Here is a 25,891-nt window from a genome sequence, read left to right on the forward strand (position 1 = left end):
AATACATGGGAGGACTGAGTAAATAGTTTCTAAATACTTTAATATGCATTGATACCCACTTCCTGCATTTCACAGTTTTGTCAATAAAATTCATACATTATTTGTTGAATAATAAGTAATTTTTGTGTGTGCAAATATTGTTCCCACCTTAGTTGATTTGAAAATATTTACAATAGTTGTGTTGTTGCAGCAGCCAGAACAATAATCCAAATTATTATAGTTACACTGTAGTTTATTCATTCATACAAATTCAACACAAGTTGGTGGCCTGCTTTGGAGCGAATCAGGCACAAAGCACTTGTACTGTCATTGAAGTGTTACCATCAGTCAAGCACATTAGAAAAAAAACATACAAAGTAATTGCACAGGTTAATGTACGTTTAACGTACACCCGGTTTCCCTTTTAACACTGAACCATGGGGAAATATTTGGATTAAAAGGCAGAGGGATACACATCTGACATAGTCAGAATTGTTGATGGAATGCGAGTTTTAAGTCAAGATTGCAGCATGTTTTCCTCCTATCCTTAGAAATGCTTATCAAACATTTGATTACTGGCATCTCATAAAAAAAAAAAGAAAAAGAAACCCCACTACAGTACAAAAAAAGAAATCATTTGGAATGCATAACTACGGTAATCATAAGGCATATTTGGCTTGATGTCCACACAGTGAGCTTCATCTCAGACGGATGTTCCCTCCTTTAATTCCACATACTCTCCCTTGACAAGAGAACGCAAAAGTAAGTCAAACCAAGAAGAGTTGTCATTGCATGTACTGTAAAAATGTGTGAAGCTTTGCATCGGCTCACCTTGGTATCTAGGTGCTCCTGTAGTGTAACCACCGTCTCTCGTTCTTTACTCAGCTGCTCCTGTGTTGCTTTGAGAAGGTGCTGGAGCTTGGTGGCTGCCTGGCCCAGGTCTTTGGACAACTTCTTCTCCTTCTCCAGACGTTCCTGAAGCAACAGCAAAGGCAAACTTACTGCAACAGTAAAATTTCTAATGCCCCAAAGGTCAAACTATTTGGAAACTGGAACGTGACCATACCTTGAGCTGAGCAACATCTTCCGAGTCACCTTGCTGTGACTCTGCTGAATCTCTCAGAAGCTCCAGTTGCGCTTGAAGCTCTGTGATGGTTTCCTGGGCCTACAAGGAGTGCCAAAACACAGAGGTCATCAAAATGAACTGTCTGCAATAAGTAACAGTCATTTTTTATCTTATTTAATAATAATAATAAAAAAATAATTCCCCAAAACTGTCTTTTCACCCCCTCAAATAGCAGGAGCTTTGCAGCATTTTATTGTGAGACATAAACTGACACTGGTTTCTACCTGCTGAAACTCTTCAGACAACTTCTGTCTCGCAGCCGTCTCCCCTTGCAGCTTCTCACTTGTCTGATTGAACTCGGACAATACCTGGTGACACACAAACACTGTTAATATAGGTGTGTGCGTTTCAGCAACCACTCTTGTGTCAAACTAGCACCACACATCTGCATACAGAAGCTACTCCACCTGCAAGTTGTCTTTCGGCAAAAAACTCTAGTCAACAATGCTACCCAGTCATTTTCACATACAAGTGCAGAGGAAGCTTGCATGCCATTTAAGAGGCGAGTGGTTAGTTGTGAGAGCACATTAAAATACACTAACACATGTTAGCATAAACACTAGTAATGTCAGAGCAGGACTGGACAGACCACAAACAATACTTGTTTTATTGTGATCCGGGTGTGTATCCGCTTTCTGTGTGTGTGTGTGTGTGTTTCAGTTTCTTTTTTTTTTTTAAATATATTGTATAGTTTTTTTTTTTATTATTATTAGCCTGGATGGAAAGTATTGTTGGCAGGAGTTATTGTCCTGTATGCTCTGGCAAGAAGTGCCTGGTGCCCCAAGGGTGCCTTGTGCCGGCTGCACCCTGACCTGACTCGGATGAGCCACTGTGGGGCCGTTCTGTTCGGGCTGGCCGCTCAACGCGACTTGGCTCAGCTGCTCTCTGACCTGAAATGGGAAGTTGTGGCTAATCACACACAAAATACTAAGTTCACACAGAATAACAACTGTGACACCTCTTCTCTTTCACATCAGTGACACTTCCGCAATTGCTTGTTTACAGGAGGCATTTTAAGTCTTCACACTGAGCTTGAGAGTTTCTTTAAATTTTAGCTGATACCAGCACCCTGGTAGATTCCTATGCAGGTGCTTTACACTGAGAAATTCTTACGTCACAAAATCGTTGCAGGAAAGGCACTAAAAATAGCAGTGTAAAAGCTAAATGAAGCAGGGAAAAATGTGTGGCGTAAAATGTACTATATTTTGCTTTTATCCGAACCAGGGAAGTAAATTATTTCAAATGTGAACACATCATGAATGAAGTAAAAGGATTCCAGCAGTGAAAGTGGGGTTGACCCCCATCAAACCTTAGCAAGTTCCTCCTTGTGTGCCTGGACCTCCTTGTGGGCCAAGTCCAGCTGCTTCTGACTGCCAGACAGCTGCAATCTTAGCTGAACACAGAATACATCGTGTGGATAAAATGTATAAAGAAGCTTTTTTTATTTATGCAACTACCTGTTCCATCTCCTCAGCGATGCAATGATTATCTGACTGCTTCTCTAGCTGTGCTTCCAGAAGCATCATCTGCTCTTTCAACTGCAAAACATGAAACAGTTTCAACATTATTTTGATTCTCAAAATGGAGGTCTGTGGGGGAAGGGAGGTGGACTAACAAACCTGCTTTATACTTTGCTTCTCTGACTCGAACTTTTGTACTTCTTCTAAAGCCTGGTGACAAAAGAAATACTGTATGTCAGAGAAAAGCACGAAGGGATCTAAGTGTCGCAGCTGCCTGAACGAACATTTAAGCCAGGTAAATATTACTTACCGCTTTCAATTGCTCCTCGGAGTTCGACAATTTAGACCTCCACACCGACTCCTCCTCCTCCACACTCTTCTGCAGATGTTTCAGCATTCCTTCCTGCAGAAAAAAAATGAGACAACAGTAAACCCAAACGCACCATTTAAAGACACACTCAGCCAACATGCTCATTCCACTTTTCAGGCTTTTTCAAGTGTTTGTGTTCTTCTATAGAAAACAATCATTCGTTTACCGTTTCAGCTAAAACTGTCCTGTACTGTTCACACTCTGCTTGCAGGGTCATGTTGTTCTCCTCCGCCTCCTTCAGCTTTTCAAACAACTCCTAAAAGAAATTCACTTGTGACGTATGGAATCATGTTTAATCAGTATGTGAAACTGAAAAAAAAAAAGAACATTGTTGCTTACAGGGGATTCCTGACTTGACTTGGATTGTTGGTTGTGCTGTTTAAGAACATCCTGAGCTTTGATCGTAAAACCCTGCAACCAATTTGGCTGAAGTGCACAGAAAGCGCAGGCATAAGATGGCTTTTAAAGGAACGTTACAATCAGAATTAAAAACATATTAGGAACAGTTTCCAAACCTGTTGTGTTTCTAAAGATACAAGTGGGAAGAGTTTTTGGAGAGATTCTTTGGTTTCACTTTCAAAAGCTTTTAGCTGGATCATTGCAGCCTGAAAATGGACAACACCATCAGCAAAGTGATAGGAATGCAACGTGTTCTCAATGAGAATTCGAAACATACTGACTTCATTTTGCTTTGACTCCTTCAGCTGCTCTTGTAGTGATATGACAAGGGCCTCCTTCGCTGTCAGACTAAACACAACCGTAAAAGATAAACATAATTCTCTCACGCTTAAAAGTAGAATGCACTTTTGTCTGAAGCTGCTTTTACCTGCTCTTTATCTGTTCTGCAGAGACATCTGATTGCTGTAAGGCAGAAGGCGTGACATAAACAACAACAAAAAAATCCTGTTATTCTGCATGGAATGGAATTGAGGCATACTCACTGTAGTGTCCTTTACTTGTACCATCTCTTTAAGGTTTTTAAGTTCATCTTGAAGCGAGGCGATGAGGCCGGCATCCTCACTAAAGAGACGAGGAACAAGTCAAAACAATCAGAGCGTATATGTGACCAAAATAAACAGTGCCAAGTCAACCAGCTACATACCTCTTGAGTCTCTGCTCTAGCTCAGAAATTGTGTTCTCCTGTAAGAATTGCAGGTCGTAAATTGCCAGGCCATTCGCAATGCGCCGATTTTATTCAACACAGTAGTTGTGTTATGTGAATGTAAAACCTTCCCTCCTTTCATACAAAGCACTACATAATTATGTCTATTAGCTATGCTTCCATAAGCCGATACTGCACTCAGCTTCCCTTTCTCCTTCCTATATCCTTCTTACCCCAACTTGTTTGTCACTTGTAGTATTACTGACCTGCATTTCTTTTTCTTTCTCTCATTCTTCCCTGCGGCTGTCGTGCCCTACTTCTGGAGATGCAACTGGCAGCGGCGCTGCCATTGCCCCTTCATATTTATCTACTGGCCGGGGAAGGAAGTGCTGGAGTATCGAGGCTGACTGTTGGCTCACAGAGCCTGGGTTCTGTTTGAGGTCTCTTCCTTAGAGGGTAGTTTTTCCTTGCCTCCATTCGCCAAGCTTTAAGACACCTAACTTTGATTGTAAACTTATGCTATAAAAACTAAATGGATTTGACTTGTTTTTAAAACTCACCGCTGCCGCCTTCTTTATCTGAAATTGTTTCAGTTCCTCTTGAAGAGTGTTCAACTGGTTATCCCTCTCCTGCAGGCTACACAAAACACGTACAGTTCGATTCAGGCATATTTGGACAGTGTTTCAAAGTAGTAAAAATTATGCAGGATTGAACTACTGTGATTGCGTGTAACTAAAAAAACAACAAAACTGGCATTTCTCAAACCAGTTCTGGAGCTCCCTAAGTATATTTAAAAAAAATAAACATTTACCTGAGCTTCAATTGCTGCAGTTCTGCAGCATTTATCTGCTACGTAAAAAAATAAATAAAAATACACAGTTAAACAGGATAGGCAGTCAATGATCGGAAAAGCGTAGCTGACAAAACAAAAAGTCACCTGCTCAGACGCCTGTTGCTTTTCACTCTTACTGGCCTCAAGCAAAGAGTTGACGGACGCCAACTGTTGCACAAGCTGTTGTTTCTCAACCTGTGTTCCCTCTAGCTGAGCAGTGAGAGTGTCCACCTGAGCGGCGCGTTCCTTGACCTGAGCTTCAAGATTTCCCATTCGCACCTGAAACTCTATAGAGAGGATCAGCATTGTCAGTATAGGCCATTCAAAACAACAATTATAATCTTTGATACACATATAACTAAAATAATAATAATAATTACAACAATAATATAATTACAACAATAATATAATAATAATAATAATAATAATAATAATAATAAATCTTGACCTGTGAGTGCACTGGTGTCCTGCTGGGCCTTCTTCAAAGAGTCCTGCAGGGTGTTTTTTGCAGTTTGTGTAGTTCTCAGCTCCTCACATACCTCCTCCAGTTTCCTTTGCAACCCTTGCTGGCTCTCTGCATGGTTGGCCTGACAGTGTCAAAAATAATTTGCACAGGTCAAATTGCAGGAAGAACAAAGTATGTGATCCATTCCGAAGTCAAAGTCCAACCACAAAAATACTTAAAACTTCATACATTTAAAAGAAATGGTCGAGAAAGATGGTTCGTGATTAGATCCACATATTTATATTGTTATTTATGAGTAAATCAATTAAGGCGGGCAGTTAAGTCAGGTTTAGACCTGAAACTGGAACAGGTTGAGTTAATAATTAAAGAAACTCGACAGCTGACTTCCAGGAAACTCTGAGTCAATTGCTACCCATAAACAGAAAAGAAACTGCATGCCAGAAGTGACAAATTAGATGACCAGAGGACTCAAGATACAAAAAGTATATGTATCAAAGTCATTGGTTGCTGCATTTTTTTTTTTTTTTTTATAAATCAAAGTTGGAGACACTTAAACCATACAAACTCTAGCATTTTTGTGTGCCTACATACCTACTTAGTTTGTGATGTCAAAAAATTAACTTCTCAATTAGTCAAGACCCAAGTTTGTTGAAAATCAATGAACTTTATCTTACTAGATGTTGAAAAATAAATTAAATGGCCAATCTAACCTGCAGCAAAGACAGCTGCTTCTCTGTGGCAGAGACCTTGGCCTCCAACCCTCTCCTCACATGTTCGTCAGTATGCAGAATTTCAGTCTTCTCTCCAAGTTCCTTGGTTAGCTTTGCACATTCCTGACGCAGTTTGGCTAGCTCCGCATTTTGTCTGAGGACAGGATAAAGTCAGAGAAGAGCATTTTTGGACCACACGCATGCTTTTAAAAAGCAGATGTGTTGACAATGTGCTGAATGTAAACTTACTTGCTCTCAGCCTGACTGGTAGCTTGGTTGAGAGCATCACGGAGGATAGAGTTCTCCTGCTGGAGACGGGCCAGCTGGGCATTGGGACCTTTTTCTATCTGATCTTGCAGGCTGACAATCTAACAGAGTTTCACATTTTTGTTTTAAATGAGTCATATTAGAAACCGTATTGTGTGCAACTGGCTGATAAAGCAAAACTGCTTAGCAGAAAAACATTATGTGAATCACAGGCTAAAACCAATCCTGACTATTAAAATACCTTGGCAGTGAGCTTCTGGGATTGTGCTACATGGTCCTGGTAGCTGGCCTGCATGCGAGCTTGCAAAGCAATCATTTCCTGCTCCCTCTTGCTTAGCTGAGAGCTCAGCCTGGTCTCAACACTAGCCACCTTGGACTTCTCAGCAGCCAGCTCCTAATCAGAGATGAGCATAGGGTCATTCAGTATTCTTCCAATTTTACGATAATTGCCATCTGGGTTAATATTTAGTGATGACTGAATTGAAGCTAATAATGTTCAAATATCATGTACGTAGATTAATTTTATTGCATATTCAATGACAGCACAGCCTCAACAATTAAGAATTTGCATGGAAAATTCATTTGCGGGATTCAAGTCATTCAAAAGTACATTTGAACGCCATCCTAACATATTGCTAAATTTATGATTTGCATTTTGGCAGCTGGATTCAGGGACTACAGCTGGATTTTGGTTTGAGAATGAGATGTTCTAACCTTAGTCAGCTCTCTCAGACGGTTCTTAGCTGCAGAGGAGTCTTCTTGCTGAGCCCCCAGCTGTTTTGCCTTCTCCTCCAATTGTTTCTTTAGCATGGCCACTGGGTCTCCTTTCTGAGTGGCCTGTAAATGCACAGCAAGCACATTAACACTCGCAACCCTTTGTGCAAACCACGTAAGCAGCGAGTATACAAGGTTCATTCCATACTATGTGCCAGGTGTCCTGGATGATACCGCCTTTCTCGGACAACATCTCGATGAGGCTGTGAGCTTCTCTCTCACTGAAGACCATGCTCCTGATGGTGGACACCAAAGTCTTGTAGGGTAGATACAGTGGAGTGTCAGCGGAATCCCCAACTTCCACTGTAGAGGGGAAACAGTACAGTTCAAACAAGTAATAGAGTGGCAGAAATTATTAACTGTTCACAGATGGCTGGTGAAAGGAGGCTCAAGGTGAAATGAGTGCATTGTGGCACCAGGGCAAAGAGAAGCCCAAGGAACCTGAGAATCACACCCGCCTCCCAAACTATTGTTCAGGGCACCGATAGTCTTTGTTGAGGCAAATCAGGACAGCCATGTTTAAACAAGCTTATCATGCTCTCTGCTCTCCCAAGTGCCACTGCTGGCACTACTTTCCACAGCAAGAGCTGTAGGCTGCACTGACACAGCATTGCATTGCATTTGAAGAAAGCGAGTGTATGTCTCAGTTACAAGAAGAAAGCAGACTCACATTGACCAGTGTTTTTATGCTATTTTTTTTTTTGTATTTTCTAATCAAATGTATTGATCTTTTCCAAACACAGATGTTATGAAATTGTAAATCTTCAAAAAGTCATTCGAGACTTTTAGTTGACTGATATACACTATATTTGCTGACCTTTTGGGGGTTTCTTATCTCATACGCGACACAACTAAACTAAATTGACAAAAATAAAAACAAACAAACTTGCTCTAAAATCGAACACAATATGATTTAAAAAATGTTAGATTATGGCAGGCAGACAACAAACCGCATAAATGCCGAACTAATTTTGAATTTTTAACTATAGTCAAATCTACAATATAACAATATTTTAAACAGGATGGGAAACAGAACGGGTGGTCTTCTTCGACTTACCACTCTCAGATTTTTTCTTGGAGGCCTTCTTCTTGGGCTCCTGGGGTTTTGGTGCACTAGACCCAACTGGAGGTACAGCCATGACGGGAACATCTTTAATGACAGATTCAAGAAGTGGGGCAGACTTGGCGGGTACCGCTGAAGACTTGGTTGGAGCAGCAGCAGACTTGGATACAGCCGTGGTAGACTTTCCTGATTTGGTTGAGGCGGCTGACTTGTCTTTGGGCGGGGTGGACTTGTCTTTGGGCGGGGCGGACTTGTCTTTGGGCGGGCCGGACTTGTCTGTGGACGCCGCGGACTTGTCTGTGGACGCGGTGGACTTGTCTTTTGACGCGGTGGACTTGTCTTTAACCGGGGCGGACTTATCTGTGGACGGGGCGGACTTGTCTTTGGCCGGGGCGGACTTGTCTTTGGCCGGGGCGGACTTTTCCTTGGCCGGGGCGGACTTTTCCTTGGCCGGGGCGGACTTGTCCTTGGCCGGGGCGGACTTGTCCTTGGCCGGGGCGGACTTGTCCTTGGCTGGGTCGGACTTCTCTTTGGCCGGGGCAGATTTCTCTTTGGCCGGGGCAGATTTGTCTTTGGCCGGGGTGGATTTGTCTTTGGCCGGGGCGGACTTATCAGTGGCCGGGGCGGACTTATCTTTGGCCGGGGCGGACTTATCTTTGGCCGGGGCGGACTTATCTTTGGCCGGGGCGGACTTATCTTTGGCCGGGGCGGACTTGTCTTTGGCCGGGGCGGAGTTGTCTTTGGCCGGGGCGGGCTTGTCTTTGGCCGGGGCAGACTTATCTTTGGCCGGGGCGGACTTATCTTTGGCCGGGGCGGACTTATCTTTGGCCGGGGCGGACTTATCTTTGGCCGGGGCGGACTTATCTTTGGCCGGGGCGGACTTATCTTTGGCCGGGGCGGACTTGGGTGAAGCTGGTGTGGACTTGCCTGAAGCGGGGGTGGACTTGGCAGAGGCGGGGGCAACGTTATCAGATTTGGTAGAAGGCGAACCCGATTTAGCCGAGGGCGGAGCAGACTTAGAAGTAGATTTGGTTGATGGTGAAACAGGAGAAGCCTTGGAAGATGCAGAAGTTGTGGGAACTACTTTGGTTGGAGCAGAGGCGGCTACAGTTTTGGCCTTGGCAGGTTCCGTGGCCTGGACTGAAGGAACTGATGAGGATTTGCCCGGTTGAGGCAGTGTGGAGGTTTCCTCAATCTTAGCTGACTTCTTCTTCTTTTTGTCTTTAGGTGAAGGTATGGGTGAGGACTCGGGCACAGGTGAGGATTCAGTAGGAGTTGGGCATTGTTTGACAGCTTTTGGCTTCGGCTGTGCAGATTTAGAGGCAGGAGCAGTAGCCACAATTGGTGAAGCAACAGGCTTGGGGACTTGACCAGCTTGACCTTTCTCAATGTTTGTTTTAGCTTCGGGGATCATTCCATTGGGCTTTTCTTCCTTTTTCTTTCCACGGTTCTTTTTGTCAGCTGTTTTGTCCTTTTTCTTTTTTTCTGTGCTACCTGACTGTGTCTTACCTAACTCTCTACGCTGCTTCGCCAGAGCCTCTTCATAAGAGGTCTCCTTCATCGAGAAGGTAGACACAAGAGCGATCCCAATTGCAGAGATCACCATGAATCCGCCAAAAACCAATATACCAAGGGTCTGGGGGTCATAGATATCCATTGTTCAATGTTAGTTCACCTAAAAAGAGAGAAACGCATCTTTTAACATGGATTTGTGCAAACAAAATGAATGAAGGGGGATCCTGGGGTCCAAACATAAGAGATTGCAAGGGTATGCATAATACCACCAAGTGGCACAAGAAAGCGCTTCTTACTTACTGTTTCTTACATTTATGGCCAATAGTTTCTTTGCGTATAAATTCAAGACACGTTGTGGTGCTAAGTACCCCCAGTCAAGTGGCTCCAAAGGTTATAAACTGACAAAAAAACTTCTGTCAAAGGACAAAATAAAGACTCTGAATTAACTATGTCTATCTTTACATGCCCTGTGATTGTCTGGCGACCAGTCCAAGATGTACATTGCCTAATGCAACAAAGCCAGCTGGGCTTTAGATCACCTGCAACCCGAATGAGCACAGGCATTACAGAATATGGATGGATTGGTGGATGTTACATTTTAGTATTACATGGGGATCAAGCATGGTGACATGTTACTTAAAATAAGCAATGCAGTTTTATAACCATGACAGTTTAAGCAGGGATTTTTTTTATTTATTTCCACTACTTCCTGAATCAGAACTGTATTGGGCTTGGCTTTTTGTTCCACTGTATCTTTATTTTCTCTTGAAGCCCCCGAAATTCAAAATGAGCTATTGTTCAAAACAATGCAGAAAAAACTCAATAAAATAAATATATTTGTTGTGAACATGCAGAATGACTGGAGTTTATAAAAGGTTTCCTGTGCCTACTCAATGCGAAGTTTTTCCAGATAGCCTTTTATACCCGTAACTGCCTCAAGATGTCACTGTTCTGCAATTTCAAAAACTCTAGCCTCAGGCTAAAAATCATGAAGCAGGTAAATCCAACTCTCCAAATAAGTGTCCAAAGAAACTAATTTGAATTCAGTCTTTTTCATGAGCTTTAATTTTTGCAACACTGGACATGAAATGTGCTTAACTTGTTATACTTGTTATAGTTACATATTTGTGACATCAAACTTTCTTAAATGCATTACACATATGGACTTTTTTTAACACGAGTGCGTTTCGTAGTTGTATTATTTTCAGAAAAACTAGACTAAACTGTAAACTCACAGAGTAAAGAGACTCTTTTCGTATCAGGATCTAAAAATTGGCAGAGATAGAATGTCACGTCACACATCAGGACATCTGCGCTCGCACTCTTCTGATGACTGTCCCCCTTTTCTTGCAGATTTGCACTCCTTTGAATAAAGATCCCAATGGTATAATCTCAAAGAAAATCTACTGTATACAGATTAAAAATATTCACAGTTGTATTTAACTATTATACAACAGCAAAAAATAGACCCCCCCCCCACACACAAATAAACTCTCACATAAATAAGTATTCTGATAGATGATGTGCTGTATGAAGTGAAAAATATGCTCAATGGAAAATAAAGTTAAACAACACGCAGGTAAAACGGGTGTCGAGTAAAGTCAAGACGTGTACATTGCACAGCAGCAGAGTTTCACAGGGGCGCGCGTACGTGCGCAGGCACGCACTCACACACTCACACCTATGAAATCATACATTTATTGCATTTTAAAGCACAATTCCATCTATTTATAACTCTGAACAAACTTCCGTGTATTCAGTTGATGTTGGCGATTTCTTTACTGCTGTACTGCCCCGGCTAATACTACAATCCAAAGAGGCATTAAAAAAAACTCTGTCAAACAGGCGTACTAGCAAATGTAATGCATAATTGTGAAATTACTCGTGCATATAATTATGCATTAAATCGCTCATTTTCACGGTAGCACCTAAGCTAACAGTCGGAATCAATGAACTTGGCTAGCGACGTGAACTTTTTAGAATGACGTGTCAAGAGAACTGCAGCCAAAACGCTATAATATGTGCAGACGAAACGCAAATTACGCAAAATTAACTAACAGTGAAGTTTATGTTCAGAAGTAGGCAGATTTGGTTTTAGCAGGGGGTAGCTTGCCAAGCTAGTGCTCTCCTGTCTTTATGAATCTGAAAATTCCTATTCCCACTCTACTTACCTCGCTATTGATGAGATTGTGTCTGCTTGGGTCAAAGAAAAAAATGAGGGACTGCCGAGAGCTTTCAGTCGTAGACGTAACAATTGCGATCGGCCGTTCCTCTGTATTTGCAGCTGTTTAGCTTAGTTGCGTTTTCTCAGATATCTTCTTCCTAACTACGCCGGGCAATCGCTGGACTACTGTGAAGTCGTGGCACTTCTAGCTGGCTAGACGTGCTGGCCCCGTGCCCCAGAAAGCTAGCGTTAATCCTGGGAAACTCTGATTGGCTGGAATGCATTCTCACAGGAAATGGGATGGCTGGGAGTTGTAGTTTTTACTTTACTTGCCGTGGGTTCAATCTGTTGGGTTTTTTTCTGTCAAAGGACGGTTTTGTAAAGAATATATGTATTTATATTTGCACAATTTACAATTTAATTTTAATATTGTATACCGTTACTTACTGAAATAAATATATTTACATTTCACGCTGTGTTTTTTGTTAATAATTAAATAGTTAATAATATAATAAATAAATAATTATCAACTCTCAAACACAGAATGCAATGTCCTCTTTGGAAAACTGTCTTTATGAAGCAGAGAAACTGAAGTTATAGCACATCAGCACATATTCATAAGACATTGAGTAGGAGTCCACGGGCCATGAATCAACCTGAGGGATGTGTTGCATTACATGAGGCAAGAGATGGTCATACCTGATAGACGGGCTTTTTTTACCACTCCAATACTTTAAAACTGTGCATTTTAGAGAAAAAAATCCTTGTGGATAGCCTCGGGCACACTTGTGCAATAAGTATGCTGTCTAATCTGCATCTTGATATGCCACAGCGGTAAAATCGCATGAGCGAAGTAGAATTGCTCACTAACGGATTGAGACGGATTTGGGAAGCCTACCCAATAACTTTTCTTAGATTTTTTTTAGCTCAAATGGGAGCATGAAAGTATTGAATTTTTTGTTAATAATTAAGACAACAATTCCTCCTTCAAATACTTGTTTTTGCATGTTACTCAAGAATTTCTCATGTTGGTTGGCCTTAAATCAATCTAGTATTAAATATGAAGTTATAATCTAGGAATACAAATATTACGCAATGAGAGCATTTGCCTTGTTATCATAAGAATCATTCAAAAAGTGGGCGGCTTTGTTAGTTGTGTTTGACAGCAAATGCCGGGCTGGCCAGGGCACACTGACATTTGGAAAGGTCAAATATTGATTTTAGACATCAACGTATTATTTTTGGAAAGACATAGGTTGTACTTTAGAGACAATGTTGCATACTGTGCACCTCGAGGGTTGGTAAACTATCACTCAAATCTCCATTGAAGTCCACCTGTCTGTCAAAGTTTTTCTATACATACTAAAACTATTCTTTTTGCAATTAGTTTCACAGCAGTTTTGCTGTAAATGTCTGCACAACTTATCACAAATACACAAACCTGTAGTTTGCTAAACTACTTTAAAAGGTTGTTGAACCATAGGACAGAACCTCAGTGCGGATCTGCTGATTTTTCTTTTTAGCTTTAATATATTGGCATTTTAATGTAGTCCTACCAAGACGTGAGAATGGTGACTCTTCGTCCAGTTTAGCCGTAAATCACAGGGAAATTATGTAAATTAGACATCTTACTTCACAATTAGTCAAATTTCAAAACTGCTTTAGAAATAGGCATTAGGCAGTACATTAAAGATTGGACTTTGTTGTATGATTTCACGTTTCATATTTGAGCAACCACTCGACAGGCCCCTGAAAGTTTTTACAAACAAATAAAAAGTGAATTTTCCACAATGGGTCTTCTTTAAAATTGCAAATCTATCAACATAATTATCCAGATATTGGAGAAAACGAGACCTGGTCTTTGGACCATACTCCCAAGATATCTATTTGTTTGCTCTAATCTCGTTGCCAAACTTATCTGTTTGCACTGATGAGTTGGCAAAATTCCATGGGCGCAACATTTGCAGTTTCAGCCAATCAGAAACTTCAGGTCACTCTGACTGTAGTTTTGCTGGAATCTATGGATGTAAACGGCCCTCAATTAATAGGCAGAATTTCCGAGTTTTCATTTTACAACATGAGAATGTATTCCAGATGACAGCTGAATAACCGAGTGCAAAGTGATACAGTTAACTATTGTATTTTGAAAAATAAATCAAAGAGCTGCTTAGTTAAGGTATGACCGGTAATGAATTACAGTTAATGTCAATGTACTTTTATCTGTTTACAGAATTTGACATTGGACCAAACTTGGGAAAGTAGGATTTATTCAGTATTGTTACAAATTTATAAAACGCTATTGTTGAGTAAGAAAAGTAAAAAGGAAATCACACTGTTGGAATCAGAAATACATTCTTTTAGAAAACTATATTGTATTAAACACACCACTGTGCTTGGTGATGATTGTGAAACTTTTTTGTCATCATAGTGCATTATATTTGTAATTGTTCTGATACTTGTGAGCCTATTGTAACACATCAGATCAGAATTTAGGCAATTCAGGGCAGAATAAAGTAACATACCAAGTAGTTTGGAAAGGAAAAGAATGCAGGGCAGTCAATTGGAGGTAGGGAGGAAGGCGATGGAATAATACTTGATGTGGAGGTAGTGCGAGAGAGTGCCTTGTACACACAAAAGTGTAAACCTTACGTTTGATCTGATACATAATTTGTCTTAGCCCAAATAATTGAATCTTGATATTGTCAAACTGTATGTGCATTAAGAATTGTTGCTTGATGTGTGATGTAATTTAAAAAAATAAATGTTTGGCTTTTGGTGCTGATGCTTTAAACCAGATACCAACACAAAAGACACAAGAATGAGAGTATCAATGGAAATAGAAAATCTTTTTAAGTATTGTAAAGCAGAATCTTATGTATAGAGCCTGTGATGAGTGGCAAACTCAACTCACTGGGGAGATTAAGAAGTATCGTGCTGAAAAGTACACCAAAAAAGTTGCGGTTTTCTATTGTGAGCATAGTATGAAAATGAGATGTTACAAGAAAAACAAAAGACAGACCTTACCAGTGGAGTCAATAATTGTGGGTTAGACTTCCATATATTGTGGGGGTATATGGGCTGTGGACTGAGTAAATACAAGAAAACTGTGCTAACAAAGCTGTTGGTTAAGAGGCACCAGATAGGTGAGTGGAAGCAACGATGTGGCTTGGCTCTCTCTGTGTGAGATGGAAGGGACATCGGGATTTCATTGGCTGCCACCAGTCACTTGAAAGCAGGTCAAGAATACTTGCCACGCTCTCAGTTCTTGAGCAGTTCAATGCAGCCTTGCAATAGTGTCACATTGTTCTGTGGAAGTTGAAGAAAATAAATGAGAACATTTTTTACAGGGTGCGAAAACAATCCTGAGAGTGAGTAACTAGCCACCCAAAACTACAGTCATTCTTGAAATCCAAACATATAGTATGGTTGCCTTTTACTCGCCTTTAGTACTAGATTACTAGCTGCTCATTAGGGTTGCAAGTAAGCTGCATTCCTCCCCTTGGGCAAGAGGAGGGTGTTTATTCTGCAGCGATGGCATTAGAAAAGAAAAGGAATCTGAATTTGAAAACAATACATGCAAGCTACAATAGAGACGTTCCTGTAAAAACATTTTAACGCGGTACAAAAGTGCATTACTGCCTTTGTCTCTCAAAAAGGTAGGCAGTGATTTTCTTAGAACTCAGAAATCCACCTGGCTTGTCTCTGGTGTATTTGTCTGTTTCGTTCATGCTAATTTGAGAGTGCCAAAGGAAGATCAACAATCACAAACTCGCATTACTCACCTTGGCATGTTTAATCTCCAGTTCGGCCATCTCAATGAGATTCTTTCTAAATGCCACAACTCGCCTGCCTTTGAAACTGGTGAGCTCTAGGAGAAACACAATGTTCCCTTTGCGATATAACGTGCAGCAAAAATTCATATACACTTACTAATGAAGTATTATTTCATTATCCATCCAGTTTTTCAAAGATAATGAATGCAGAGGTGTACCATCTGGGTACACATTTCATAATAGTATGCCTAATATCAATGTGTTACTGTTGGCTGTGGATCATACTGAATATTTGAGTTACCTGGTTAAGAAGTTCAAGGTGGTTTACATACAAAAAGAAGCATTCAGCAAATGCAATTGTATAAATCTATTCCATATGGATGCACAAACCTTTCTTTCCAGACTCAGAAAGCTTGTCAAATTTCTGTAGACACAGCTGTTGGTGTTCCTCAGCCTGGGGAATGTCCTTGCTTTTCAGTCGAGCCTTATCCAAGGCCTTGTTGGAGTTCTCATAGTCAGCTAATGCGCGAGCTCGTCGGTAGAGAAGATCCTGAAATATGAGAGTGCCAGGGATGAAAAAGAAAATATGACAATTGAATCTTGATTGCAACAATTGTTTGATTAGCATTCCTCAACTTTTGTCAGTCTTTCTTTTTCCCACCTGGCTAAGCTTTTTTGTTGCAGCCATCACTTTCTAAGTTGATGATTATTTGCTAAAAACAAAATTGATCAATTTCAATATGAAAAATCTTGTCTTTGTAGTGTATTCATTTATCATTGTATTCTGTTTTTATTAATGTTTAACACAATGATCTATTTTGGAACTCTGTTCCTATTTTTCAACATAGTCCCTCCTTTGTGAGCCAACAATGTCAATTTAAAAGTGTTAAAGAAATTTAAGTAAACATTTATTGGAGCTGAAGCTGTCATAATTTATATTATTCCACAAAGAGAACATTTTGATTCGTACAATTCAATTTTGTATTTTTGTCTATATGACGATTGTGGCCTTATTTAAATAAAATATATAAAATAACTTGACAATAATGCTTAGCTACTCCACCCACCTCAGTCTGTAAAACAACTGGTGGCACTCACTCACTCACCTTTGCTGCCTGGATATCTCGCATGTAATATCTTAGCAACTCGGTGAGCTTGAGCTCTTGATCAGATGCTACTCTTCCCTCCACTTTCTGTAGGGGAACAAAAGGGAAAAGAAAGAAATGTTTAATGTTTAAAATTGAATTCACATTCCCAAAGACAACTGTTTCTGTTGACGGATACTCACTCTGAGCTTCTCAAAAAGATCTGAGAGCTTCTCCATATGCCTGAAAGGAAATAAACAAAATAGACATGAAATTTAGATGCGTTTTCCTGCTCAGCAGAATACAGATAGACATGAAATCATTTACCATGTATTTCGGACTATGAGTCACACTTTTTTTATACTTTGGTTTGTCATGCAACTTATACTCAGGTGCTTGCATCATAAAACTCAAAATCCCCCTTCCCTAATCGTGATGATGGCAGCAAATAAATTCTAGTTATACTTATTCATATAGTCAAAATAAATTTTGTTCATTTATTATACAATTAAATGTTGCACTCACTTCCTATTAGTTGTGCTATCTTCTGCTGAAAGAGAATTCAGAGTGGATGAGATCTGAATGTAATCTTCTGCGATATCTGAAAAGACAAAAAAAAGCAAAAATAGACAATGAAGAAAAAAAAAAACTAAAACAAAAGAAATATGTAGGGATGTGCAATCAAGTTCATATGAACTACTTTTGTGCGTGCGGGTCATTTTTTCTGCTTTGGCAGTGGAATCTTTAATCTTGCTGTAATAGTCGAGAAGGAACATCTTCTCCTGCTCAAAAAAGTCATCGACTTCCTGTGGGGGGAAAAGAGCAGGTAAGGGACTTTGCCTACAAAGCTTCCATTGATTCAGGACGATCACACGGAAGCAACACCTTTATTCCTGAGATAAGGACTTCATCAGCTGACTTCACCATGTTCTTAAAGAATCCTCCAAACATCTCCTTGGCATTCTTTCTTCTGACACTGAGCTGAAATTAAAAAAATGCAAATTGTTAATACGCTGAACCTTCGGAGTCAACTGGCGGGGAAAAAAAACCCCTCTACAAAAGACAAACATATGAATTAAGACCCATGAATAATTTATGTAGAAGGTATTATAACATAAAGACACCACTGACACAAAATGATACTGTTTTGCTGATCACAGCAGGATGGAAGCCACATTTAAAAAAAAAAAAAAAATACTTCCCCTCTTTCCAACAGACAACTAAAGAAAGGAAGTCAGCATTATGCAGAACTCACATCCTGGTCATACTCTAGGAAAATCTGAAAGTTTCTGTCTTTGCTTAGAATGGGATGAGAAGAGAGTCTCTGCAGGAAAACCTCATGGACTTGGACAGTTTTCTTGAACACAGCCAGGTACTCACTGAAAATAAACAAGACAAACCTATTGCACCAAGCACTGGTGGCTTAATGTGGATTTCATTCATTTGACACTCACGCTTCCAGCTCTTGCTTCATTTTAGTGTACTCTTCCTTGGTCATAGTGGCTTCACCTTCTCCCAATTTGTGCATCTTCTCTCTTGGGCTTTCAAAGTCAGGCTTTGGGGGTGCCGGTGGGATCTAGAAATGATAAACAAAAGCAGGAAGATTGTATAGAGGAATCAATTTCCCCCCCAAATTAGTATACAAGCATATATTATATTACTATTAGGCCAGCGTAGTCCTCCGTCTCCACCAGCGTGTCATGTAACCAAATGAAATCTTCATGCTGCCGAGGAACCGAGATTTCTGGCTTCTGGAAACTATTAAGTGTAGTCTGGGAAAATAATAATCAGTCTTTCATGGAAATTCTTTCACTATGATAAAAACGTTTCCTGAAATAAGGTTTTACCTTTGTGTGGACCGTAAACTTGACTTTGTCTCTTTCACAGAGTGCATCAGGAATGTCAATAAGCAGAGATGTGTCATTATTGAGGTCAACAGACACAGAGCGCATCTAAGGAGAAAGAACAGACTGCAACTTGAAAGACTTCATGGTCTTCTAGTTCACAGACTTTGTCAGTAAAAATCACAATTATTGTCCATCCATCCATCCATTTTCTGAACCGCTTAGTCCCCACGGGGGTCGCGGGCATGCTGGAGCCTATCCCAGCCGTCATCGGGCAGTAGGCGGGGGACACCCTGAACCGGTTGCCAGCCAATCGCAGGGCACACAGAGACAAACAACCATTCGCACTCGCACCCACACCTAGGGACAATTTGGAGTGATCAATCGGCCTACCAAGCATGTTTTTGGGATGTGGGAGGAAACCGGAGTGCCCGGAGAAGGCAATTATTGTCTGCCTTGCAATATAATGTGTAAGCAAGGGTACAATAACAACACATTTTGTTTGGAAGTGGCTTTCAACAAAAGTCAAAATCATCAATAAATCAGAATATTAACACAAAATAAATGAATGGCCGTGACTAGTTTAAAGCCAATGATAAGTCAGATTGGCATTTGCATGAAGTGATGACCATGAGTCAAATACATCACTACTGATTTAAAAAATGACAACCAAGCGCACATTCGCAAAAATGAAAATTGCACGTGTACGTTGCTCAAAGTAATTGAATAAAAGCCACAACACAGACAGACGTATATGGTTATCAATCAATTGGCCATTGCAAGCTGACTGACTGAATGAAGACTTGGCATCGAGCAGCGTTGATGAATGCCCACGAAAGTGATTTATTAAATTCTAATGACGGTCGACTAGTAGATTAAAACGACGCCTTCATTACATTTGCAAGCTGATAGCCAGAGGCTAACGTTAAATGAAGCCAAAAGGAGTTAGCGATCAAACTAGCTAAACCGCCGAACTTATTTTAGCACCTCGAATGTTTTCACCGTAACGTTAATAAAAGAATGTAGAGGCTAGGCTTGTTTTACTTTACCTTTTCCTTGTCGCTTTCGTCTAAAGTGGCTGTCATTACTGGACCGAAGTTGGGAGAAGAGCAGAACTGTGTGGAGCCAGTGAGAAAAGGAAGCGCTGCTGTCTGTGAAGTGAGCAGCTAGCGGTTTGACGAGCTGTCACTTATTTATTTTACTCCGCACTATCGGGACTGACCAAATATTAACCGCAGATTCAACTATATCGCAGTCATGTCTGTATATACAGATGCTAATTAAATTTTTTTTCCATCCATTGGCATAAACATTACTCTTATTTTGCTGTCGCAAATTAGTCGTAGTTGTAATGAGACACCGTCGTTTTCTACAGTGGATTGTGGGTAATGTAGTTTCCCACTCCATGAATTGCGCTGTATGATGACACACAGGACTTCAATTCCCAGATATGCAAGTTGTGCCGCCTATAGCGATGGTACTCCGTTACCAGACGGTGGCAGAAAATCGCAAAAACATTGCTTGTTATTCGCATAACTAAAGAAGAAGAAACTTGAATTGATACGAGGAAAGAAATAGTAGCGCTACGGAAGATGTCGGGGCAAGTTCTTGCACTTAATCGCAAATATTTGGTCTATATTTCAATTATGTGTGCGAAATAAGCAACAACCAAGCTGTCTTATGATACTTTTGCAAAGTAAATATGTTGATTTTAAAAAGTCTGCCTTTCGCCCGAGGTATTTCTGTTGGGATCCTTCAAAACACCTCCCTACCTTTCGGCTTTTTCATCGCCTGTCACCGTTCCAACACCCGCAAAGGGGCGAGTCCGTATAAATCAGTGGACAGTGAGCGCTACTCGTCTCTTGTAAAGTCTGTCATGTCTTCGAGGGTCAGTTCTCAAACGCCCGTCACCATTCAAGCTGAGGATGAGCACATGTTTGGACCAGTTGTCAAAGCTCATACTCAGTCAAAACAAGAGACGATGACTCCAAAAGTCATGCATCCCTTTTTACATCGCGAGGAAACAGAGGAGCCTGAGTCAGAACCTCCAGTCCGGATTGTATTCAACCGGGAGCAAAATCGGTCGTCCATACCAAGTGTGACCAGAATTCTTCAGGCAACACTTTCACCAGAGCAGCTCTTCTATCTGGAGAGATGGAAGAGGAAGATGATTGCAGAACTGGGGGAGGAAGGCTTCAAAGAATACACAATGAGTAAGTTTTGCAGCATGCCACATGTTATTAAGTAATCATTAAATGACAATTGATCTTCATCAGATTTGTTTAGACAAGGGAAACTTTTCCATTCAGCCTTGGAGGAAGTTCTCATGTCAGGCATAACAAGACAAGATGAAGAACATGAACCGCATTCACCTGAAGTGATGGGATACATGAAGAGCATCACTTACATTCTGGAAGATGTCAGCGCTGTAAGAGCAATAGAGAGCAGTGTGCAGCATGACACTCTCAATTACCTGGGCATCGTGGACTGTGTGGCCCGCTACAGGCAAGTATAGTTCTCAACATAAATGCGTACATGTTGGAAACTTTACTTTCAGAATAGACATTTTACTCGCACAAATGTTGGCTCGTAATTTTCATGCAAAAATGTCCAACTTGTGCTAGTATTTGCAAAACAAAGCAATAAAGTGCATTTTTCTTTCCTGTTTTTCATTTGATTGTCCAGAGGTGTTCTGTGTGCTATTGACTGGAAGACTTCAGAAAAACCGAAACCATTCCTGAGCAACACGTATGACAACCCTATCCAGGTAGCGGCCTACGCTGGGGCTTTGAACAGTGACGGCAGATACAAATACCAGGTACTCTATTGTTATGCATGATAGTATTTAGTGACATGAAGACCACTGCTCATGACCAACTCCTTGTTCTTGCAGGTGGAGAACGGCCTTATTGTTGTAGCTTACAAGGATGGCTCACCTGGCCACGCTCACCAACTGAACCAAGAGCTGATGTTGGAGTATTGGGAAAAGTGGCTGATTCGCTTAGAAAAATTCAGAGAACATAGGTGAAAGAAAGTTGTCATTCATCAATTTTTTTTCCAACACATTTGTCTTTGTCTTCAAACGAGTTATTACTATGTACTTGTTTCTACGTGTTCAAAAGTTGTGAAAAGGCACAGAAATGGTTGGAAACTGCTAACTGTTACGGGCTTTAGTAACATGTCATTGATACAAGATGATTTACCATTATATTCATATTTGTTGTTTTCATTTCAGATCCAGTGAAAGGTGATATATTTTTGTTCACGTTAGAATATCTGGAGAAAACCCACAGAAGGACAAGGAGAATTCCACACCAGATTTCAAGAACAGTAATGTTGGAATAGTCTCATGAAAATTGCTGTGCATACAAATGGAACCTTAAAATATACTTGACACAGAACAGCTGGGAAGAACATCACTGTCTTCTTAATGAATGCAAATCAGTATAGGAAATAATGTTGTCATTGTCATTCACATACAGTGAGCCACAAGAGGCTGGTTAAAAATGTTATATACAGTTTTTGTATACAGATAGTTAAGGTATTTTAACATTGGTCAGGAACAGTTATAAACCTTGCATACATACAGGCAATAGGATACAATATTTCTTCATATGAAGAGCTGAAATGCTTTGATTTTTATTTTACATTGTCTGTGGTTAAACAGTAAAAAGTATAACTTGTAACTTAAGCGGTCAGGTAAGCAGGTCATGTAAGGTCATTGTTTCTGAAATGTCTTTCCTTTCAAATCAAATAGTCAAGCAGGTGAGTTAGCCCATCTCACGAAGCAGCCTACCATAAATAAATCATATAAATGCCACAGGTTCATTGTGTACAAGCAAGTGAAATCACAAGTTTTGTTTATCTGATCATATGAAAGTTGCTTGTTAAAATCATTCGTCAAACTTAGCCCATATCTCTCTGTAAGAGGGAGCCTCGATGAAACCCAGGCTTTTAACTATCTTAAATGGGACTGTGTTGTTTTCCTCTACATAGCAGAACACTGGGTAGCCCTCAGCAAGGAGTCTCTGGGCCATAGTGTAGAGCAGGACAGAGGCGTAGCCTTTTCGTCTGTGCTCAGGCGCAGTATACAACATGCCCATTGCCATGTATTCATGCAAAAGCAGCCACGATACAGGCTGACCCTGGTCATCAGTGATGCAATAAGAAGGGAAGTTGCTGATTTGTCTTACAATTTTCTTGTAGCCTGTTTCACCCCCGCCAAACTTCCAGGTTTGATTCACCAGATGAGCATGAGAAAGCTCGAGGGATGAAATCCTTGATTTAATACCACTGTTAAAAAAAAGAAAAAGAAAAACATTAAAAAGTGACTGTAAAACGAATGAATCAATGCAGGGCTTTAAGTAAAAATAGTTTAGAGCCTTTTGTTATGTTATTTTGTTTCATACCAGATTCATATGAAGAAGTATTATTCCCATACTGCAAAAAGAATGTTAAATTACAAGAAAAAGTTTCAACCTGTCAAAAGCTGGTGTGACCAGATGGCTACTATCCGGTAAATAAAAAAGATGTGCACAAGCCAGATGTTCGTAGTTGACTCGTCTCTGTGTGAAAACCTCTTTGACCATGGAGGTGTGAGAACTTTCAAAGCCTGCAATGAATATGCACAGAATAATTTTCATCCAATGGCAAAAGACCATGTGTGTGTGTAATGACTGCACACTGCACAAAAACACAACTTCTTGGGGCTAAAACAGAACTTGTATTTTGTTGGGGCTAAAACAATTTACATTTAAATTAAAACAACCTTTAAACATATTAGCTCAACAAAGCAATCAAGTTATTTACTCCAAAAGAAATTATCTAGTTGTCTTTACGCATATCTTTCAGTTTGAGGACAATGCAAGAGAATTAGTTCCGTAAACACTTTTTAAAATAATTTTTTTTCCCTAAGTTTCTTGTCTTGAATGTTTGAGTTCACGCAACTTTTTTACATTTTTTGACTTTTAGCGGACTAGTGGACTCAATACCACTTTTGAAAATAGAAATGTGGTGTGTCAGTTTCAATGAGGCAACATATGCAAATTCTATTAAATTACCTCCAATAATAACATAAGTGCTCCAGTCGATTAAATCCTCTTCTAATAACATTTTCCTCAACACCTTCTCATCCGAGGTGAAGAACATTAACCTTTTTTCCCAGTCGGAGGCTTGTTTGTTCTGTGAAACAAAAACAAAATGTTAAGGTGTAGGCAAAGAAAACTACCAAATTTCTAAATCGGTTTACAAACTCACTTGCGGGTCAGGACGACAAAGAATGACCTTAAAATCGGGCCAAGTATCAACAATGAACTGTATGCAAGTTGGGTTTCTGTTACAAGCATGTAAGTGTCCATAGACCTACAAAGACAGTAAAGGCTCAGCACAAGTTTACAAAAACAAAAATTGAGTTACTTCAACTCAAGATTTAAGATTTCATGAGAAGGTTAAAAAACTTGCAGGTCTACCTGATAACTCTTGGGTAAGTGTTTCAGCAGAACAGTCTCAGCAGTCATTTGCTCATGTTTTTGGAGGACCTTCATATTTGCTTACTGGACTCCAATGTGTTTTTTTCAGCAAGCTTCACTGCGCTTTCCTCCTTAAAGAAGTTCAAAAGTCGAAATGTTATTAATCATTAACAATACATCATTGCTACTCATTTTCATACTGTGCCATCTAGAAGTTGTACATATCTAACAAATAAAATATGATCTTTCAATTTTTAACTTTCCAAGAGACACGTGGTAATGTGTTATTTTTTTTTATTGAGCTGGATGACTATGCTGGTTATTACCCAACTCCTGTGAAAATCACAAACATGCACTTTTAAGCACGCTGATAGGAGAAGGTAAAACAAAATAGCTAAAAAGAAAAACAAAAAATCCTGCAAAACAATCTAAATCTGAGCACACTACACATCTCGAGGTATTTCAAATTTGAGGAACCTCACAAGTAACAAAGAACCAAGTGTGCTTAATGCTCTATGTAGTGTACTTGAGTTGATCAAAACACCACACACATTATTGCCAGTGATAATCGGGATCTACAGGTTTTAAAATATTAGTGTCACATAGGGTGCTGTACCACTGGAGTTCTCACAAGATGCTGTTCTAACAATGCAGGATTTGCTCTGAATAGATTCTAACTTAGCAAATAAACTTGACTACTAATGCTGAAGAAGTATCTGCAGAAAGAAGTAACAATGTAAATACAAACAGTTTAGTTTTTCTAGTCGTTTTGCTATATTGTGTGTCTTTGAAGAAATTGACAATAAAGCAGACTTTGACATAGCATACGGTTATTCGAGAACGTTATATAAACGATAGATAAAATGAAAAGGAAGAATCTCGCAAATAACAGTTCTTAATAAATTAATGATGTGACGTCTGGGTTGTCTATTGTTTTATCGGCGCCACTCTGTCGTGCAACGTTGCAGGAAAAATAGTTTTTAGTATCTTCAACTCACCCTCTCATGAAATCACGAAAGTCTTCTTTCTTACGAAGGAGGGGGCAGGAAATAATGTCCAGTAGGAGGCTTGAAGCAATGCAATATCGTTTCCAAAATAAAAGCTCCCCCGTGTGGCAATTCTATGGTAGTAAATCCAGCCCACAAGTTGTTTTTTTTGGGGGAAAAAAAAAGATTTGTAGCTGTTTCAACATTCTTTACACACAAAATTTAAATTGCACCCAAAAAACTTTTTTTTTTTTTTTACCAAATGTCATGACTGAGTACCAGAACAAGAGTGGGGAATTTGGGGGTGAGCAAATGGCTGCGTTCCTCCATGCAAAATTCTGATCATAGGTGAATCCTTGAATGCCAAAATGTAAATATGCGTGACTCCAATGTAGCTCAGCTCTGTTGACTGTGTGTTGCAGGTGCATAGGTCGCTTACTTATGTTGGCTTTATTGACTGGCATTGTGCTTGCTCATGTCAAGTGGGCTTCACTTCCCGCTTTTGAGAAAATGTGTCAATGCCGTTCACTCATCAACCTGGCCAACAAACACGAGACATAGCACGTGTTTCTATCAGTCGTCAGCTAAACGGTCCATCAGTAACGGATTGATGGACCTTAAGTTAGTACTGATGAAACTCCCTCCCCTGAAAATGAGTGCACACCAATGAAAGTGAAAATTGTCCGTGTGTTTTCTGACAAATAAACACATAACCTACTTTTTAAAGTGGGGTGTATTTTTCAACAGGAAGTCCTCGGTTTGTTACGAGATTAACATATGACAGCGATGAGGCAATATGTCAATGTTTGGCACAAAAGTTGGTTTTTCATTTGATTGTTGAGAAGTGTTTTGTGTCAATGACAGGAACACTTTGGAAAAACCTAACCCATTCCTCAGCAGTATGGGT

General features: G+C 40.1%; 4 protein-coding genes across 6 annotated transcripts; 1 reads left to right on the plus strand and 3 right to left on the minus strand.

The window, feature by feature from the left end:
* Nucleotides 1–211: 211 nt before the first annotated feature.
* On the minus strand, nucleotides 212–12,080 carry rrbp1a (ribosome binding protein 1a). Of its 3 annotated transcripts, none has more exons than XM_049736374.1 (27): nucleotides 11,836–12,080; nucleotides 8,144–9,824; nucleotides 7,235–7,389; nucleotides 7,027–7,149; nucleotides 6,554–6,706; nucleotides 6,295–6,413; nucleotides 6,046–6,199; nucleotides 5,318–5,456; nucleotides 4,975–5,156; nucleotides 4,849–4,883; nucleotides 4,598–4,673; nucleotides 4,038–4,075; nucleotides 3,877–3,955; nucleotides 3,762–3,796; nucleotides 3,616–3,682; nucleotides 3,451–3,540; nucleotides 3,275–3,361; nucleotides 3,102–3,191; nucleotides 2,876–2,968; nucleotides 2,725–2,775; nucleotides 2,563–2,643; nucleotides 2,415–2,498; nucleotides 1,918–1,995; nucleotides 1,330–1,413; nucleotides 1,046–1,144; nucleotides 811–954; nucleotides 212–721 (listed from the first exon to the last, which is right to left on the minus strand). In XM_049736374.1, the coding sequence occupies exons 2-27, from the start codon at nucleotides 9,804–9,806 to the stop codon at nucleotides 683–685; spliced, it is 4,038 nt and encodes a 1,345-aa protein (XP_049592331.1). In that variant the 5' UTR covers nucleotides 9,807–9,824; nucleotides 11,836–12,080; the 3' UTR covers nucleotides 212–682. The 3 variants fall into 3 exon arrangements, with proteins under 3 accessions (XP_049592331.1, XP_049592330.1, XP_049592332.1); XM_049736373.2 differs by having other exon boundaries at nucleotides 4,849–4,886; nucleotides 11,836–12,079; XM_049736375.1 differs by lacking the exon at nucleotides 1,918–1,995 and having other exon boundaries at nucleotides 4,849–4,886.
* A 1,998-nt stretch (nucleotides 12,081–14,078) lies between these two features.
* On the minus strand, nucleotides 14,079–19,904 carry snx5 (sorting nexin 5). Its single transcript, XM_049736389.1, has 13 exons — nucleotides 19,580–19,904; nucleotides 18,534–18,638; nucleotides 18,348–18,458; nucleotides 18,141–18,262; nucleotides 17,942–18,065; nucleotides 17,572–17,667; nucleotides 17,387–17,492; nucleotides 17,212–17,287; nucleotides 16,890–16,929; nucleotides 16,708–16,794; nucleotides 15,992–16,151; nucleotides 15,611–15,696; nucleotides 14,079–15,134 (listed from the first exon to the last, which is right to left on the minus strand). Exons 1-13 carry the CDS (start codon nucleotides 19,613–19,615, stop codon nucleotides 15,087–15,089), a joined length of 1,197 nt encoding a protein of 398 aa, XP_049592346.1. The 5' UTR covers nucleotides 19,616–19,904; the 3' UTR covers nucleotides 14,079–15,086.
* A 143-nt stretch (nucleotides 19,905–20,047) lies between these two features.
* On the plus strand, nucleotides 20,048–23,073 carry mgme1 (mitochondrial genome maintenance exonuclease 1). The gene is made up of 5 exons (XM_049736394.2): nucleotides 20,048–20,743; nucleotides 20,807–21,035; nucleotides 21,216–21,348; nucleotides 21,424–21,554; nucleotides 21,766–23,073. The coding sequence occupies exons 1-5, from the start codon at nucleotides 20,233–20,235 to the stop codon at nucleotides 21,779–21,781; spliced, it is 1,020 nt and encodes a 339-aa protein (XP_049592351.1). The 5' UTR covers nucleotides 20,048–20,232; the 3' UTR covers nucleotides 21,782–23,073.
* Nucleotides 21,936–25,076, minus strand: LOC125978762 (glycine N-acyltransferase-like protein 3). Its single transcript, XM_049736401.2, has 7 exons — nucleotides 24,997–25,076; nucleotides 24,681–24,714; nucleotides 23,999–24,129; nucleotides 23,787–23,891; nucleotides 23,591–23,711; nucleotides 23,010–23,142; nucleotides 21,936–22,823 (listed from the first exon to the last, which is right to left on the minus strand). Exons 3-7 carry the CDS (start codon nucleotides 24,071–24,073, stop codon nucleotides 22,424–22,426), a joined length of 834 nt encoding a protein of 277 aa, XP_049592358.1. The 5' UTR covers nucleotides 24,074–24,129; nucleotides 24,681–24,714; nucleotides 24,997–25,076; the 3' UTR covers nucleotides 21,936–22,423.
* Nucleotides 25,077–25,891: the final 815 nt, after the last annotated feature.

The sequence above is a fragment of the Syngnathus scovelli genome, chromosome 12, assembly GCF_024217435.2.
Source record: "Syngnathus scovelli strain Florida chromosome 12, RoL_Ssco_1.2, whole genome shotgun sequence".
In the NCBI taxonomy this organism is placed as follows: domain Eukaryota; kingdom Metazoa; phylum Chordata; class Actinopteri; order Syngnathiformes; family Syngnathidae; genus Syngnathus; species Syngnathus scovelli.